At 41.6% G+C, this 14,120-nt stretch overlaps 2 protein-coding genes across 8 annotated transcripts in view; one reads left to right on the top strand and one right to left on the bottom strand.

Moving 5' to 3' along the window:
- The window catches only part of gtpbp4 (GTP binding protein 4), an 8,942-nt gene extending 2,328 nt beyond the window's left edge, over positions 1-6,614 (bottom strand). The window contains exons 1-16 of the mRNA XM_020625401.1: positions 6,567-6,614; positions 5,338-5,508; positions 5,139-5,242; positions 4,508-4,644; positions 4,194-4,294; positions 3,817-3,909; positions 3,084-3,275; positions 2,751-2,816; positions 2,456-2,545; positions 2,268-2,378; positions 2,046-2,123; positions 1,624-1,675; positions 1,441-1,541; positions 1,050-1,247; positions 560-625; positions 310-453 (exon numbers count right to left, since the gene is read on the bottom strand). Coding sequence (XP_020481057.1) covers positions 310-453; positions 560-625; positions 1,050-1,247; positions 1,441-1,541; positions 1,624-1,675; positions 2,046-2,123; positions 2,268-2,378; positions 2,456-2,545; positions 2,751-2,816; positions 3,084-3,275; positions 3,817-3,909; positions 4,194-4,294; positions 4,508-4,644; positions 5,139-5,242; positions 5,338-5,508; positions 6,567-6,614 — 1,752 coding nt within the window. The remainder of the gene's footprint in view (positions 1-309; positions 454-559; positions 626-1,049; positions 1,248-1,440; positions 1,542-1,623; positions 1,676-2,045; positions 2,124-2,267; positions 2,379-2,455; positions 2,546-2,750; positions 2,817-3,083; positions 3,276-3,816; positions 3,910-4,193; positions 4,295-4,507; positions 4,645-5,138; positions 5,243-5,337; positions 5,509-6,566) is intronic.
- Positions 6,615-9,635: 3,021 nt separating this feature from the next.
- The window catches only part of larp4b (La ribonucleoprotein 4B), a 44,115-nt gene continuing 39,630 nt past the window's right edge, over positions 9,636-14,120 (top strand). For 2 of the 7 annotated variants that reach the window (XM_020625387.1, XM_020625386.1), the window contains exons 1-2: positions 9,642-10,241; positions 13,134-13,267. In XM_020625387.1, coding sequence (XP_020481043.1) covers positions 13,187-13,267 — 81 coding nt within the window. In that variant the 5' untranslated portion in view covers positions 9,642-10,241; positions 13,134-13,186. Of the gene's footprint in view, positions 10,242-13,133; positions 13,268-14,120 lie in introns of all 7 variants that reach the window. The other 5 variants (XM_020625390.1, XM_020625388.1, XM_020625389.1 and 2 more) reach the window with 3 other exon arrangements.

Raw genomic sequence — 14,120 nt, 5'->3', positions numbered from 1 at the left:
GGGATCAAATACTTATTTCATTCATGAAAATGCAAATTAATGTATAACTTTTTTGTAATGCATTTTTCTGGATTTTTTTGTTATTGTTGTGTCTCTCACTGTTCACATAAACCTACCATTGAAATTGTAGACTGATCATTTCTTTGTTAGTGGGCAAACTTACAAAATCAGCTGGGGTTCAAATAATTTTTTCCCTAACTGTATCACCTTCCCCAGGAAATCAACCCTCATAAACCAAGAACTAAGCAAACAATTACACTGCATTACAGTTTGATAAATTAAAAGCCAAGTAAAGACACTGTCACATACCTTAGGGTCTCGTAAACCGGACTGGTCTCGTGGAGGACGGGAGGCACTCTGGCTGCGGGTTCTGGAGGTCGGAGGGGCCGAAGCTTCACGTTTGCGTTTCTTAGCAAGGCTGCGGGAGCGTCGGGCCTGTTGTACATAGTGGCTCTAGAAGTACAAGAGGAAACACTCAGTGTTTGTGCATGTTCCTGGGCACAGCTGCTCTCACACATTCCCAGGCTCTTCTTTCATGACATTTAGGATTCAAACTCACATCGTCCTTGTCATTCATGTCCAGACCAAGGTCACCCATCTCCTTCTCCAGCTTCTTTCTCTCCACCTGTACACATCAAAAATAAAAAAAAAACTTTGCAAATAGAACTGCTCAAAGGTTTGTCTCAAAATTCCCTGGATTAATTCTCTGGTGTTTGTCTCTGTCTTCATTCACACTGAAACTAAATCTGGGCTGCTTTTACCAAAAAAAAAAAACTTGGGCCATGTTGCTGTTGTTTTCCTCATATATTATGTAATATTAGATTCAAACCAATCTTTCAGAGCTTTTAAATCATCCATTATATGTCAGCTCCATAAACATTCGGTTTTTAAGGCCCCTTTAAATACTGGGCTACGGTCTATTAAACTTTGTAGAAGCAGCCCTGTTAAAAGCCCATCTTTGATATTTCTGTCCTTCACTTCTTGACCTGATATCGACATGACCGCGCTGAGCTTAACACGACTAACACCGCCAAACCCACTCCCCTGACCTTGGTGGCGGTCCTGGGCATGCGAGGCCCGTGCACATCCTTCTCCTTTGACTCCATGACCATGAGCTGCTTCTTCTCGCGGATTTGTCTGGCCAGGGCATGGATCTCCTGCATCTCTTCGTCCTCGCTGTCATCATCCGAGTCGTACTCCCCGGCTCGCTCCTTCAGCTCCTCCTCCTTCTCCAGTTTCTCCAATTTCTATGGCAGAGGGGGAAAAAAAACAACCTCCAACTGTTCCAGTGAGCCGTGTAAGAGGGGCTTCAGGTTCTAGCTGCTAACATGAAACAGATCCAGTTTTATTTAAAACCTTTACAAGGACCTGCCTCAAGAAACTGACACAGCATTTTGTGGTCATTAATTTGTATCAAAAACTAATATTGCACACACTCACCATCATAATTTCAGGATCAATGTAATCTGCAATGTTGTGTCCCTGCCAGACTTCAGGGATCTTATCATGCTTCTCATCCTCGTTCATCAGATCCCAGTATTCTGAAATGAAATCAAACAATATTAGCACTTACTTTTCAGACTCACAGTTGCAGCTTGATGACTGAAATGAAAATCTTCTTACTCTGTAGGTCCAGAACATAGTCATCACCAAGCTCCATCTCCAGATCTCTCTCCTGTGACATCAACAAATACATGTTGAATTAAATGGCAGACAGAGAATCCACTGGTGGAAGAAATACTCAGACCTTTTACTTAAATTTGCAATACCATGGTGGAGAAATACTTGTTACAATTAAACCTGCATTTACTACTCTACATCCTGCTGGGTACTTTGAATTAATCTGCATCTGCAAAAGTAATTAAAGCTGTAAAACAAATGTCATCAAGTCAAAAGTATCATTTCTGCTTCTGAAACAGAGTACAAGTAAAACAATATGGAAATACTCAAGTACAAACAGTTCAAAACTGTACTGAAGTACTTGTGTAAATGTACCTATGATTCTATTTATGGCTATTTTATGTCTGAAGTCAAGTCACTCGTACCAGTTTGCGTTTAGGTGTGTCCACCTCCATCGCCTTCCTGCGCAGCAAGGCTCCCTCTGGGATGAACGGAGGCCTGTCCTGGGAACAAACCAAAAACAATACAAAGACTTTATGAATGCCAGAAAACATCTTTATATATAAAAACAACAACAACAAAAAAACAAAACAGCTGCAGGATGAGTTCAGTGCATGACTTCTGACAGAGTCTGTGACTACATTCACCTTCTCGTCCCTCTGGGCGGGCATGGCCAGGTGGAGCCGGTTGAGAACATCATGGACCTTCTTGCCCTTCATCTTGGTGTCGACACGATGGGCGAGGAGCCGGTCACAGGCCTGGGAAACAACACAGTCAGGTACAATACTGCACACTTCAAGGAGTCAGCGTTTGAATTTGTCTATGTCTCGCTCACCTCGGTTTTAACCTGCATGACTCCCTCCTCAGTCAGAGTGCTGGTCTCTATCACAGGGATTCCCTCAGCAGAGAGGGCCGCAAAGATTTTCTGACAACAGCATAAAGAGGTTCAGATAAAGCTATAAAACCTGTCAGTAAGATGTCTCTGAATGAAAACACAGTTTGGAACCAGCTCTGCAAAATAAAAACACTACATTTTAGCTCATCTCTAACATCTGAATTCCAAAAAAAAGAAATTATTTAGCAGCAGTGGCTGCAGAATTCTGTCATTAGCATCAGTGAGCTTCACCTACCTGGTCCTCCTCAGACAGCTCATTGACCTTCTTCACGTCACATTTGTTGGCCACTATGATGAGGGGCTGCAGGGAGTGAGACGGCAGCATTACATCAACCAGTGGACTCTAAAGTTCAACACTGCTCAACCAATTCTTTTCTTGTATTTCTCCTCAGAGGGACCTGCTAAATGTGCAGAATACTTTGTGGATTCTTCCGCGGTCAGCATGGTTAGCTCTGGGGCTGTTAATAATGTGCTAGTTTTGTGATATGCAGCAAAGATCCGTGCTACACTTGACATAGGGATGCTGTGATTATGCAATAAAACTGTTAAAACCATACTGACATCTGACCTTGTTGGTGAACAGCGGCCGGATGCTGTTGAAAAGCTTCAGCTGCTCCTGCAGGGTGTGACCACACTGCTCAGAAACATCCATGACATACAGAACGGCCGCTCGCAGGTGAGCCAGAGCTGTGATGGCCTGCATCTCGATGGTGTTCCTCTCCTCCAGGGGGTGGTCTAGGATACCGGGTGTGTCCACCACCTGCATGCGCACACAGGTAACAGAAGAGTGGCCAGGTGACGGGAAAGAAAGTAACAAAATATGTGGCTGCACCGCCTTGATAATGGCGAGACAATAGGTGATTTGATTTTAACAGCCTGACATCACAGGCCACTGTCACTGCTTTAGCTTTGTTCTTGAAAAACGCTCCTACACACTAACCATCTCTACATGTTTTAGGTAAAGACACAGTTGAGTTGGTGACAATTTAAAATCCAGGGCCAACAATCTCAACATTTACGTTCACATTTTGTTCATCTATCGAGGAACATTTATTGAAAATCAATGTCTTTTAATTTTTGGGGCTACACGTGTTGAGATAAAATCATATTATGAATCAATAATACGTGCCATTATCTCAGTATTTGGTGAACAAAACAAACTGAAAAGACCTCGGTGGCCTTGTCTCTTCATCTTACGTGGATGTAAACTCCCTTGAATTCACGCACTGTAAGTAGTTATTGTCTGAAACAGGAGAACATGATTGGGGATGAGACATTAACTGGATTCATGAGCAGTTTACCTGCCAGCGGAGGTATCTGTAGTCCATGTGACCCACAAACAAAGACTTGGTGGTGAAAGCGTAAGGCTGCACGTCGACATCTGCTCTGGTCACCTGACAAACAACACCATTTACACCAAATTACATATTTAAAATGAGAAGTGGAGGCTGAAATACTCCAAACCAATGAATATGATCGCCATATGCGGACTTCAAAATGTTGCTTGCAACCCCTTCGGATGCATCAGCAGTATACACAGAAGTTTTCCATCCTGATCTTGCAGAGTTAACTCTGTGTGAAAAGACTAAAACTGACAAAACAACAAAACCCACCACCCACCCACTGGGCGTATACACAGCTGTTACACAAAAATAATATATTCTAAGGTGGCACCTACCTTGTTGATGAAACTGGACTTGCCGACATTGGGGTAACCACACAGAAGCAGGGTCCTCGTGTTGGGGTCAATAGTTGGCAAACGGGATAGATGCTGACGCACTATTGAAAATGAACAACTAAGATGTCAGTTATTTTCACATATAAAAACAGAAAAAGCAGACTTAACGACTAACACGGGCTTTTGAAAACCTCAGCTAAAAGAAAAAGACCATGACAACTAATTTTGGCCACTTTGAGGCCAATAGATATGCATTTTCTCCCAACTCCCCTGTAAAAACATTTCAGCCATGTGATGATAAATCTGTCTGTCACCTTGTTCCAGATACTCCAGACTCGACTTCTGTCGCTTCACAATGGTGCACATACGACCCAGAGCGGCTCTCTTCAGCTGTTTACACCGATACAGAGAATCTCCGTACTTCATCAGACGCACATAGTCTTTGGCAACACTACAGGGTTGGAAAAAAAACATACATGTTCACTTCTTTGATTCTCACAGCTGTCACAAGCCTGGCTTTTAAAACTGTCTGGCTTGTGTTATATTGCTTGTATTGTTAGATTTCACATTTCTCATGTTTTTCCCATTTCTCTTTTATAACTGACCATGTCAGGATCTCGTTCTACATATATATTTTTGGGAAATAATAGATGCAATTAAGCATTTTCTAGTGTTACTTCTCAGATGCTGGCACCAGCCTCTGTCCAATCAGAGCAGGAAACTGAAAACCTCATTTCAAAGTCAGCATATGGCTGTGAGAAACTCTGACACCATCGCTGCTACTTCACTTTGTCTTAGACCTATATGATTCTTAGTCCTGTTTTCTGTATTTAAATGTAGGAATTGCCCAGCTGAGAAACTGCATATATAACATCACACTTCCATTGCATTAATGATCATTAAAAAGACCAAAGACACAATAAGCGTGATTATGGACAAACTTACTTATCGATGAGATTCTTGGCGATGTTTATCTGCCCTAAGGCCAACTTGTAATGGTCTTTGTCATACAACACGTTCATCAGATCAGCATAGAACGGATGGATGTCCTGCAAAGACAAAAAAACCCCATAAATGTCACTAACAAACAGTCCATTGTTGGTGTCAGACATACGTGACATCTTGAAAGTGTGTTTGGACTTACGTCGAGCTTGGGGAAGTCGGCAAGGATCTGTGTGAGGCGATCATGGTAGTTCTGCTGGGTGAACTTGACCTTTCGCATGTAAAAGTGTCGGATCCTGTGGATTTGGTAATGCTTGTGTATCACTGTGGGTGTCTTCCTTTGTGTTTTGGATAAAGTGATGTCGATGAAATCCTTCAGGGAGGGGAGCAGCAACCAGGTTTGGAGTTTGGTGAAGAAAAGATGACAATCAACAGGCACTAATTAACATTTTATTTTCAGGAACACGTGAGATTAATTTTTAAAATTCTAATAAAATGTTTTGTAACTTTAAATGTCATGATTTGGTCTTGACTGGCTTAATGTAAAATTCAGTTGCCTTGGGTTATACAAGTTTATCACTGTAAAGTTCACTATTCTCTGAAATACTACGTGGCTGTTATTTGTAGGTCACATTTACAAATACTGTGGTATGCACTGGACCTGCTACCTAACATTTGTTAACAAAAGCATACAATTTCCTGTATTTTCACCCAGCAAAACCTCGTGTAAACTGTTTTTCTTGAGACTTCTGGCAAACGAATCTGTCCGTTTAATATATAATCGCCTGTTGACAAAAGCAGCCATCATAAAACAATGTTTTGTATTGCATCCCCAAATATCTCATATCTTCTTGTCCAGTCGGCATACGACTAGTACAGATCACAGCTTTCTTCTTGAGTGTCGAAAACCTTTATTACTTTACTCCCACGACTCGAATCGTAACATGGTTTTCACACACAGTTGGAGTAACAGGTGAAAAACATGATCAATTTGGCTTAATATGTTATTTCAGACACAAGCCTTAATATATGCCGCATTGAATAACACGTACAATTATTTTGTAGCATTACCGAAAAAACAGATCTTAAACTTCGAGATTTTCTGTCTGGTGCGTGACATACCAGGTCTGCTATGTCAGCAGGCATTTAAAGGGCAAGAAAACCTGTTTATCCCTCTAATGACCTTCACATTACACGCATAAAGGACTAGTTAGCTGTCTTCTCTCTGCTTTCTGATACAGATAATCATAACTAACGTTACATACACGGCCAGAAACCTGCGGCTGTCTCTTTACAGTCGGACAACACGTGCTTTCTTTCCCAGTAGAATCCCACCATGTTTTTCCATATTCTAAAGTCTCTCGCTGCTCAGTAACAAAGCGTGGAAAGCAACAGCTGTTTAAAATGCTAAGGACATAAAATAAAACTTACCTTGGCGGTGGGAACCACCATAATCTTCTTGAAATTATAAAGTGCCATTTTGTCGGGACACGTTGTAGTCCACTGACGGCACGGAAAAAGGAAAGATCGGTGTTCCGTTACTGCCGGAAGACACACTGAAAATACTGTTGTGAGTTGTTCTGCACATCGCCCCCTGGTGTCCGGACACAGACATAGCAATAACAAAACAAAAAGCGTTTCTGCACCGAGTTCTCCTTAGGTTGTAGTTTTGTATCTGTAGGACCAAACTGGACAATAAGTCATTATTTATTTGTATTCATATTTGATTTTTTACGGTGAGAAGAATTTATTTTCTCTGCTGAGAACTTATGCCATAACATAATTAATCACTGTAGTGAACTTAACTTTAATTTTTCTAAATATAACCTATATAAATATCATTTTATAGTAACCCTCCCGCTCCCACTTGCCTTGCTGCAGCTATACCTCTGTGTTTCCACCACCTGACCTGTGCACCTGCTGTTCAATGTCTCAGTAACATTTTAGTGTGCACCAGCCCGGCTCCTGTAATTTTCTGTTTATTTGTTTTTTGTTCACCTGATCCTGGTCCTTGCCAGAAGTGTTTGCCTTCTCTGACTCTCTGCCTGTTTCTAAATGTTTTGTAACACACAAGAGAGGCTGCAGATATCACTAAATCTGATTACATCTGTGTCTTACTGTCTTGTCAACATGGACTGTGTGAGGTGCGGCTTGTCTATATATACACACACACACACACACACACACACACACACACACACACACACATTTTCCATTTCAGTGTTATGTAGGCAAAAACATGGATGCAAATGTAGTTGTAGTTAATATATTGATAACCTAAACACTTATTACTGTTATTTATTGTGTTTATTATATGTTTTAATGTGTTTTATTCAGGATGTCCTCTCTCTCTCCCTGTACCTTCCTGCCCTGGCTCTGGAGCTCTACATTTCTGATGAGCAGTCACCGGTCACATCAACCTGCCCAGTGTTTGATTGTTTGTTGCGCCTTGTTGCTTTTTCTTTTCTCTCTCCATTCACCACAACTGGTTAAGGCAGAATGCCACCCACCAAGAGCCAGGGTTTGGTGGAGATTTTTTCTCTATTAAACTGGAGATTTCGTCCCCACTGTTACAAAGTGATTGCTCAACGGGGGTTTTAATAATAATAGTAATAATAAGGTATAGTCCTTGCTATGTAAAGTGCCCTGAGTTGATTTTTGTTGTGATTTGGCACTATACAAATAAAACTGGATTTAACTGAATCGACATAATGAATAACTGTAGTGTCAGCGTTTATGTTACATATACTCCCAGACAACTCTACTCCATATTTGTTGTGATCCGCGGTTATAAACAAGCGGCCAATCATCGGACGCAGATGGCCCTCGAACACACCCACTTTCTCTGATCACGAGTGCGTCCGCGTGCGCTCAATGCCGAGTTGCGACCAATCAGGACGGCCCGCTGTGAGCGCGAGGGAGGAGGCGTAGGATGGGCGGGAGCTCGAGTCCTGTATGACAGCTTCGGGTTGAGTGCTGCACTAGAGAGAAAAAAAGATAAAGAGGTCTCACTCTGCCGACCTGACAGCAGAAATACAAAGAGACATAAAGACAAAGACACGTAAAACAACTACAAGTTTTCATTATTTGAAACTCTGTTTTTTTGCTGCTGTCTAGGATTGGTGGGAGGCCTTGTTTATTAGGTACATTTAGCTAATATAAATTCAGTAATGCAACAGTCTTGCAATAAATCTTCATTTATTAAGGTGATAAGGTTCATTTTGTATTCAAACTGTTTTACAGATGTGTTGATTTAGATCCACAGAGGATGCAGTAGCCACAGCCCTTCACGCTGTGCTGTCCCACTTGGAGCATCAGGAGAACTATGCATGGCTGCTCTTTGTGGATTATAGCTCCACATTCAACACCATCCTCGCCCACAAACTGGCAGACAAACTGGTGGAATTCCATATTCCACCTGCATATGGATTAAGAGCTTCCTGTCCGGATGCAGCCAGAGGGTGAGAGTGTGTCCACACACATCCACGGCTCTCAGCCTCAGCACTGATTCGTGACAAGGCTGTTTGCTGAGCCCCCTGCTCTACACCCTGTACACCCACGACTGCACCCCCGCCCACCACAGCAACACCTTTGTAAAATTTACTGATGACACCACGGTGGTGGGGCTTATCTCTGGGGGATGAGACTGCCTACAGGGATGAGGAAGAACAACATCTCCCAGAGCCTGCTGGTGTCCTTTTATTGGTGCTCCATTGAGAGCACCCTTACATACTGTATTTGTGTATAGTACAGCAGCAGCACAGTGGCTCAGAGGAAAGCGCTCCAGAGGGTCATTAATATGACCCAGGAGGTTGTCGGCTGCCCTCTCCTCACGCTGGAAGAACTACACAGTTCCCGCTGCCTCAAAAAAAGCCCAGAACATCATTAAGGACACTTCACGTCCAGAAAGTTCACTATCTGAACTGCTGCCGTCAGGTAGATGGTTCAGAGCAATCAAATCAAGGACCACTAGATTCAAGAATAGTTTTTACCCAACAGCAGTTACCACACTCAATGCTGCTAAAATATAATATGCCTGTGTGTGTGGGGGGTGGGGGTTCTAGTGGTTACATTTTTTTATATGGTCTTATTACATATGTTATGTTTTTTTTTATTGCTGTACTGACTGGAGGACAGTAAAGGATTATCTTACCTTATCTTATCTTATTTAACTTTAAAATTTAGGAGACTGGAGTTTAGCCTAGCCTCACTGATTCAGATTTGGTGAACAAAATAATAGAATAAGTTTATTTATTTATTAGATTGTTTGTTTGACTTGTATTTGCTTTTCACGCCAACCAAATATATACTTTTCCAGTGGTGCCCAAATGTTTCCATACAACTACTTTTTATTGTGGCATTTGTTCTGAACTTTTATGACCATTAGCCTATTAAATTTTTTCAGGCCAATTTTTTCAGTTTTATTCAAGTTTTCAAATTTTCTCTCATTGTCTTTGTAATGACTATGGTGAAGGCTTTTTTGAGCGATTCTTCGCCTGTTTGTAGACGATCTTTGTGCTGCACACGAAAAGGAAATGAAACGGTGACTTCTCCATTCCGAAATCCCCCCCCCCCCTCATCTTTAGCTGTAACGAATGTTTGTTCGATCGAAATCCTTGAGAGACGTAACGTTTATTCATCGGTCTTCGGGTTTTTGGCTGGTTTTTGGCTTTCCCCTTATGTGGAGCCTGCTGTTCACCGTGGGGAATTTGCTCCATGTGAAATTCTAGGCGCCAGATTTACCGAGCTCGACTGCACAAAGTTGATAGGCAAGCTAGCTAGCCAGCCTACTAGCTAACTTTTAGCTAGCTTACTTGCTGACTAGCTTGCAGTGCTGGTCGGGGAGCTCAATTTTGTCAACGGTTTTCGGGGTGTCGTTTTGTCATTGTACAGAAACTGGGTGTGATTATTTTCCTGAAATCCGAAAATTGTTTTCGGTGAGGTTTAGAGTTGTAAGACAATTGTTCCTAGCTAGCGTGCTCGATATAGCCTGCTAGCTAATACCTCGCGTATTTATCTTGGAAGCCAATTCAAGGCCTCAGTCCAGCACCACCATCAGCTGCCACTACCACCATAGTATTTGCATCGTGCAGTGAGAGTTGACAGGTGAGTAAGAAACTCCTTTAAACTTTTTGTTTGTCAAAATGGGCATTAAAGCAACAGACATACGGCTATCACTGTCGCTTCTCGTTTAGGTAAACTTGCTTATTAAGTAGCTAAATGTTAACGTTAGTTTGATTCAAAACGATGGGGGTTGGGGAATTCGCGAAATCACACCGGAGGTCGCCATCTTTCATCGGGTCTTGCTGTTCTTGGCCAGCTAATTAGACGTGGCTGTTACTTTCTAGCCGAGTCAACTTTCAAACATAATAATATGGTGTGTTTACGGCTGAAATTCATTCTCATTCTTTCGTTTATTGCTATGTCTGAGCCTGGACGTCGCTCTCTAGCCGATTCAACTTTCAAACATAATAATATGGTGTGTTTACGGCTGAAATTCATTCTCATTCTTTCGTTTATTGCTATGTCTGAGCCTGGACGTCGCTCTCATAAAGGCCGCATATTGCTCAGTGACAGTCTCGCTATGCTTGGCCCTTGGCATGGCATGAGAGCTGCAGTCTTTCTCAGCTGTCAGCCACTAAATACACCTGCACTGCGTCCACACCATAAGTTGAAGTGTTTCATTAGTAAAGTTGAGTCATACAAACACGTCTCAGTTGTGCTGTAGCCTTTGTGGATGGGTAGGAGGACTTGTTTTAATGCTCCCACGGGGCATCTCCAAGATTCTTGGTGTCAGTCCTCCACCAGCGGTAACCTACCGACTAAAAATAAAGCTCTTGGTTCACTGATGCATTTTTCACTGGTGGGGTTGGACCGCGGGCTTATTTTGGATCAACAAAGCAGCATTTGGGCAATAAATCACCTCTTGTGTATGTGCATGGTGGAAACAAGGAGCAGGATTGGGCAAAGCCTCTGTTTTGGTCTAGGCTTCGTCTAGACCTTGTGATTGACTGCAGAGGAAATGGCATGTACTGTGATTAGGTTCAGTACTTTTATGGGATGTGTCATGACAAACTCCACTGTGATTACTGTCTGCCTTGCAGTACATGAGTACCAAGACCTGGTTACATACAGCTCATTTATTTTTAAAAGCTTCTAATGTTGCAAGGTAGAGTTTGTGGTTGTGAAAAGGTGTTGACTTGGTCTAAAATTACAACGTGCTTATGTAATTGTTACTCTCCAATAAAAGTCTTTAGTTGTCTCAAATGTCAGTGGTTCTAGATCAAAGTGAAAAGTGCCATGTTTTAAGTTGAATTGTAGAGATTTGCTGTAAGTGTCTTTACAATGTCTTCATGTTGAGGGATTTTCTGTGATTCATCAAAATCCCTCATGAAGTTAAAAAATGAAAACCAACCATTGGGTTGACACAGCCTTTACATGAGAGTAGTATTATAGTTTAAGAAACACAACAAATTGTCCGGATTTGTGGCAGAGGAGCATGCAGTCATTTTATTCTATTTTTAACAGAAGAGGTCTGGTTATCAGTTGAGCTTTGGCTGAGACCAGAGCTGCAACAGCTAGTCAGTCAGTATCGCTATCATGTTGTTCATTTTTCCAAAAATGAGTATTTGATGGTTTGATCTTTATAAATATCAGGATTTGCTGCTTTGCCTGGTCATACATGATAGTAAATAAAATGTTGTAGCCTTGGGCTTGGGAAAATCTGGTGGGCATTTCTCACTTAAAAAAAAACTTTAAAAACATTTTATAGACCAACTATTACTTGAATAATCAAGAAAATGCATTGGCTGATTAATCCAGGTCACAAAAGTTAAATACACATTTTAGGGGTGGGTGAGAAAAACGGATTCACATAAGAATCATGATTCTCAGTTCTGTGATTTTGTTAAAGGTCCCCATGGCTAGTACATTTTAGCGGGCAAATGACTTTTGAGTTTACTGTTGAGAAAAGTTGATCATACAACGTTCGGTTTGATAGCTGACTAGAACTGATGAAGAGGTGTGTTTATATTAACTGCAGTGGCATGATGCTCACATACACCTTGTATGGGAATCGGTACGTGGCTCAAGGGTCACCAACTTTACAGCCACTCCATTCTTTTCTTGCTTTGTATGCAAACACAGCGAGGGCCTGTGTCAGAGACAGGTGCCTGATTGGGCAGATAACAAGGTGTTTCCACTGATGTTTGGACTTGGTGGGGTCTCCCTCCCTTTCCCTGTGAAAATATGTAATGTTGAAGTGATCAGTCAGTGAGATTGCTGGTGCTAAACCTGCTGCCTTATCCAAATTTGAGGGACTTTTAACCCAGGGGAAGTTCTTGGACTTTAGTACCTGGGAGCAAAAAATTCCAGGAACATTCTTATGCAAAATGCAGCTGCAGTCCTGCTATAACTGCATGGATCAGGGCTATGGCAAGATGTATTAAAAATGTATTATGATATTGTATTTCTTGCATCACCGAAGATTTATACATTTTTATTGGTACCTGTGTCACTTTTCTTGAATTTAGTATTTCTGGCAGCTTTATGCTTTGCTCAACTGGTTAAATGGGAAGTTAGTTCGTGCTGAAAACAAGGACACCATTCATACGGAGTACAGACAGTTATAAAGGTGCATAACAAAAGGTAGTCAGTAAAAACTATCCAAAATGAACCTGAACCCCAGAGAGTTAAAACCAAATGTGATCTCTGTTTTTCTAAATTACTATTTTATGCAAAATCCGCTACTGAAAGCAAGTCACATTTGTATGGACATGTATATTTTGCGTAAAAAATCTCCACCTGCATATGAATTAAGAGCTTCCTGTCCAGATGCAGGAGGTGTTGATTTTTAAAAGTCAGGCTTTTCCAAAGTGACTATCGGACAGGGCACTGACCTTTGTCATTTTACATGTGTTACAACTGATATTGTGCTGCAGTTACGTGGTAAACATTTGCTCTCGAGTCTCACTTGTTTGTCCCCTCCGCCCCCTGTAGCTTCCTTGGTGACACAGAGACTTCTCCCTGAGGAGCCAAGAAGCAGACGGCTCATGACTTCTGACCAGGACACGAAAGTTGTAGCTGAACCACAGGTGCAGCAAGTACAAGAGGCAAAAGAGAACTCTCATTTGGTGAGTTTTACATACAGATGTTTTTGCATCTGCATCTTTCACCCTAAAGTTTCATTTACTGCTGTGAGGATCCAGTTTTTGTAGATGTAGAAGTCTTTTAGAATTTTGCAAAATACTATTGTAAACGGTCAAAATAAATCTTCAGATTATTCTAACCTAAATTTTTTTCCTGAGGGTGACAAATTATATTGACAGTATTAGGAATAGTATTCTAGTGAATAATTTTTCAGTTACGTTAATGAAAATTGTTGCCAGTACAGATGTTATTTCCAAATCATGATCAGCCGAGTTAGGTTAACAATAGGGCTGGGCAAGTTAACGCGTTAACTTCATTAATGCCGACAATTATTTTATTGCGCATTAATGCAGTTTATTTTTATTATTATTTTCAAAATTCGTTGCTCACTGGCTCTGAATACACATACAGACAAACCATGGGTCACAGGAAGGGTGGGATGTTGATCACTACTGGCTTGAGATGGGCGTCATCACGCGTCTTAAGAGCATTTGGGGTGGGTGTAAGACCGCTGCAGTGCTCACGTCAACTGGAACTGAATAGAAATGGCGGGGACAGAAAAATGGAGAAAGGTAAAGGATTCTTACGTGGACATTTTTAATTTAAATCTCTTCCGCACAGCGGAGTTGATAGAACCAAAGTCATTTGTAGCCACTGCAAAGCTGAATTTTCTTATCACCGGAGTACTTCGAGTCTGAAGTATCACTTAAATGCAATACACACAATTGATGCCAGCAAGTCACCCACCCAAACAAACAGTGGAGGGAGGCTTTGGCAGACTACGTTGGCTGTAGCGTGTGGGGGAAGGATAGATAAACAGAAGCAAGCAAAGCTAAC

Source organism: Monopterus albus, unplaced genomic scaffold, assembly GCF_001952655.1.
Source record: "Monopterus albus unplaced genomic scaffold, M_albus_1.0 scaffold354.1, whole genome shotgun sequence".
Lineage (NCBI taxonomy): Eukaryota > Metazoa > Chordata > Actinopteri > Synbranchiformes > Synbranchidae > Monopterus > Monopterus albus.
This window is presented reverse-complemented; position numbering and strand designations above follow the sequence as displayed.